A 4,112-nucleotide genomic window follows, 5' to 3' on the forward strand; every position below is an offset into this window, starting at 1 on the left:
ACTGGGCCTTACTCTGTTGGCATGTTTCTGCACCGATCCAGAGTTAGCTGGTCACTCCCAGATCCTGAACAAAATCCCAACCTTCAATGACATCCTGGTTTCCCCCTGCAATCCGGACAGCACGTCCATGATCGACGATGTATACCAGTGCCTGAGTGCTGTCATGGCCACTACCAGGGGCCCCAGAGAATTGGTGATCAAAGGGACGGTGTCTGCCCTGTGCCAGGCCTACGTGAATTGCAGTTATGGCTCTGACCGTGCTTTGACGCTGCTCTTGGGGCTGTTGGCCATAGCAGAGGCAAAATGCTGGCAGAGAGACGCTCCACACCTCCTGGCCGTGCTGAGCAAGCTCTCCGATGATTTTCTCAGGGCTGAAGACATGACCAAATTTGAGTTGTGTGAAGTTCTGCCACACTTCGTCCCCCTGTCACCACCCCTCACACAGGACTCGCAGGGCTGTGAGTGCCTCCATAGACTTTACAAAGGGCTGGCTAAGATCTTGGGCAGTAAACTCAGCCAGTCGCAGCGGGACCCTGCTCTGAAGCTTGCTGCCTGCCTCGTGCAGGCCTGTGGGTCAGAGTGGATCCCAGCAGGGAGTGCTGGAAGCAAGTTCCTGGCCTTGCTGGTGAACTTGGCTTGTGTGGAGGTCCGCCTGACTCTAGAGGAGCCAGATCCCTTGGAGGCAGAGGGGAAGAAAGAAGTGGTAACAGCCTGCTATGTCCTTATTGAGATGGGGATCCAGGAGTGCCTGAAAGAAGAAAAACCGCTGCTAGAAGAGGTGCAGAAAATGCAGCTCATGAGGATCATGGAGGAGGCATTCGGAGCTGTAATATTCTACTTGAGACAGGTAATGCAGGGCTTTCAGGCAAAGAGCATGTTTTTGTGGGTTTCTCTGGGAGGCTTCGATCGCTGTTCACTGGGACCCTTAGTGGGCGCTCAGCAGCCCATGGCCACAGCTGTGTAGAGCAAAATGTGCATCTTGCCCCACTGTGGTTTTCATACCTGTGGTAGCTCGATAGGACAGCAGCCCTAACGTGTCATTTTCTGTCTGCTTGCTTCTTCATTCAGGTTAAACAGGAGGAGCTACAAGATCCTTTCATATTTGCTTCTGTTCGAATCCTTGGAGCCTGGATGGCAGAAGAGACATCCTCCCTCAAGCAGGAAATCTGTGAGCTCTTGCCTTTCCTTGTTCATTATGCCAAGAAGCTTTTCAAAGAGGGCAGCCCAGCTGCAAGTCTTCCCCAGCCAGAGCTGATGAGCACTGAGGGCTCTGGCTTACCCCAGGATGCTCTGAGGTGTGTATTTTAAGCACAGAGTTGATGCATTTTAGCACAAACCTACTCAAAGCTTTTTCTATTTTCCGTTCTCCCTGCAGTACCAATTCCATGGCTCTTTTTTCCCTCAGTTGGATGTAAATGCAGGGCTTAGACCCTTTCTACCTCACGTTCCCAATTTCTTTTCCCTTCCAGATTTCTGCTACCTGGCTTTTGCCATTTAACAGCAGAGGACAGGCCCCGGGACATCCTTGTCTCAGAAGGGGCACCAGCACTGCTGTGTGAGTACTTCCTTCATCAGTGGGAGGTGCTGACCTCCGAGCCTGGGTCCCTGACTCCCCTGACAAGCACTGAAATGAGTCTACAGACTGCGTGTGGGATTTTCCTTAACCTGGTCGTGACTGCACCGGACCTTATCAGGTAACAGAGCCGCAGGAGCTTGCTTTAAGATTGTCAGTGGGGAGAAAGAGGGTGCATTGTGAAATGAGCTTGCAGGATCTTTTAAGACACCATGCTGAAAACGGGATGTGCCCTTTTCAACACCAGTTACGTTACTTTTTTGGTGCTGCATTTAACCTCAGCATTTTCAGGTGCTTCTGGCTCTGCTCAGGAAATGTGTCTCAGGGTTTGCTTTCTCTCTAGGCGAGACAAAACCTTTTCCTCCTTGATGGACATGTTGCTGAAGTCTCTTCCGCTTCTGCTGCCCCAGAAAGATCACCTGGTTCTAGCAGCGAACATTGCCACTCTGGGCCTGATGATGGCCAGGATCCTTAAAAAAAAAGAGTTCCCACTGGCAAAGTTGCACATTGCTCTGCATGGGCAGAGACCAGGTCTGGCTGGTTGGGCTGGAGAAAGCAATACAAGGGAAACAGGTCCAGTTTCTGTCATTGGAAAAGCGATGAAACCAAAAACCTGGAGGAGCAAGGAATATGCAGAAAATTCAGTAGGCTGATGGGCTGGAATTAAGAGATTTCTAGGGCAGGAGGATGGTATTCTGCAGACAGACCCACCGAAGGGTCCCTCCTTTGGCCGAGTGAGCTCTGTATCCAGTCATTATTTCCTTTTTCTTCCAGTTCTCCAGGGGACCCAGTCTGCCAAGGAGTTTTTCGGAGCCGCCATTCGCTTCCTATCACAGGCCCACACCGCCCAAGCAGACCCCGGTAGCAACGGCTTGGCTGCGGCCGTGTCGCCCGCCTACGCGAGTGCCTGGGCTGACGTCCGTGAGCTCTGGTTCCTGGGGATGCAGGCCTTGGCCGGCTGCGTGCCGCTTTTCCCCTGGCTGCCGCCAGCCGTCCTCCAGGCGCGGTGGCTGGAAGGCCTCTCGGAGTTACTGACCCGCGTCACTCCAGCCTCGGTGGATTTTGAGCTTGTCGCCGCTTTCCAGGGCGTGTTGGTAGAGCTGGCCAGAGCCAGCAAGCCGTGCAGGGACGTCATCCTGTCACACCACGGCAGGGAGTGGGCCAACCTTTACGGTATGGCAGCTTTGGAACAGTGTCTGTCTGAGCAGTGAAGAGCCAGCAGCACCCTGCTGTGGGAAATGAAGCCAGACACCTGCACAAGATGTGTTCAACATTTCCTCACGCACCCTTTGGTGCCAGATGGGGACAAAAAAAAAAAATTTAAATGACCAAACTTTATGAAACTGGTGTGATGCAGCAGAGCTCAGCGGGATTTGCACTGTCCACAGCCTGACGTGCAGAACCGTTGCTGCCTCAGAACATTTCAACATGCACCTGCTTGACCTTCTGTCAGTATTTCTTTTTGAAAAAAGTACTTTTTATTATTAAAGATGTTTTCTGTTGCTTTGTTTTTCAAACTCCTGCAGTGTTGGGATTTGTTTCTGCCCAGGGCCCCGAGAGGTTGCCTGCTTCTTCCTTTAACACGCTCTCCCAATTTTGTCACAGTAAGCCCTTCAGGATGTCACCTTATTTTCTGTCAGAGGCCTGCACATGTTAGTAAAGTCACTTGGCATTACACGTAGAAGGCTGCAAAAGGCAGGAACAGAAAGAGCTTTAAAATTTACCGATAGCAGTGAGAATAACTCTGTAACTTGGCACAGACCTGTCCCCTTCTGGGGTGACGTTGCACCAAGGCCCTTTAACCGTGCTGTGGGACGACCCCCCTGCTCGTATCCACGACTGGTACTATCATCCCAAATTCACGCCTAGAAAACCCTCACAGCCCCACTTGCTGTTGCCTGTGTTGCCCTGTGAAACACCCGCCAAGGCACCGCCACGAGGGTTTGTATTTGCTCAGGCTCCCTCTCGCTGCAGGGATGGGATGTACAGGGGGAGTCTTCCACTCTTGCAAGGCGAGGGGTTCAACCTGCAAAGGCCTTGGCTCCCTTTAGAGCCTTCGGGTAGGGATTGTGAAAGCAGAAATGCGTGAACTACACCTCGCTGACTCCCTGCAGACCGAGGAGGGCTTTCCTTTACGGAAGAGAAAGGCCACACGTACGATGGGGGAGTAAGCCACTTGTACCGCTGGCTTTGCAGCCTGGGCTGCCAGCTCCCGGGTACCCCGTGAGCCCGAGCGTAAAACCCCCCAGAAAGAGCAGCCGGGACGGGGTGGTGTTTCGCAGCCTGCCTGCCGGAGGGTGGCTCGGGCCGGAGCGGAGCTCCCTGCTCGGGCTGCAGCCGGGCCCGGGCTCTTCCAGCAGGTGTCAGCCGAGGAGCTCTCGGGAGCGGCGGGCTCGCCGGGGACCGGCCCTCCTGCCAAGCCGGGCAGAGCAAGGCATGATCCTGGTTGCCTTCAAAACGCGTGCTCGGGGGGCTGCGGAATCCTCTGATTGAGAGAAAATCAAGCGAGGAGCTGTCTGAAAAGGAGGGCTGAGTCTGG

General features: G+C 53.7%; 1 protein-coding gene across 1 annotated transcript in view; it reads left to right on the forward strand.

The window, feature by feature from the left end:
- Nucleotides 1–2,804, forward strand: part of NCDN (neurochondrin) — a gene marked incomplete at its 3' end in the record, with an annotated part of 3,381 nt that extends 577 nt beyond the window's left edge. Inside the window, 5 exon segments of the mRNA XM_009574386.1 lie at nt 1–847; nt 1,069–1,295; nt 1,470–1,694; nt 1,917–2,056; nt 2,345–2,804. The exon segment at nt 1–847 is cut by the window's left edge and continues 26 nt beyond it. Coding sequence (XP_009572681.1) covers nt 1–847; nt 1,069–1,295; nt 1,470–1,694; nt 1,917–2,056; nt 2,345–2,804 — 1,899 coding nt within the window.
- Between the last annotated feature and the right edge of the window lie 1,308 nt (nt 2,805–4,112).

This window comes from Fulmarus glacialis, unplaced genomic scaffold, assembly GCF_000690835.1.
Source record: "Fulmarus glacialis isolate BGI_N327 unplaced genomic scaffold, ASM69083v1 scaffold25193, whole genome shotgun sequence".
NCBI classification, from domain to species: domain Eukaryota; kingdom Metazoa; phylum Chordata; class Aves; order Procellariiformes; family Procellariidae; genus Fulmarus; species Fulmarus glacialis.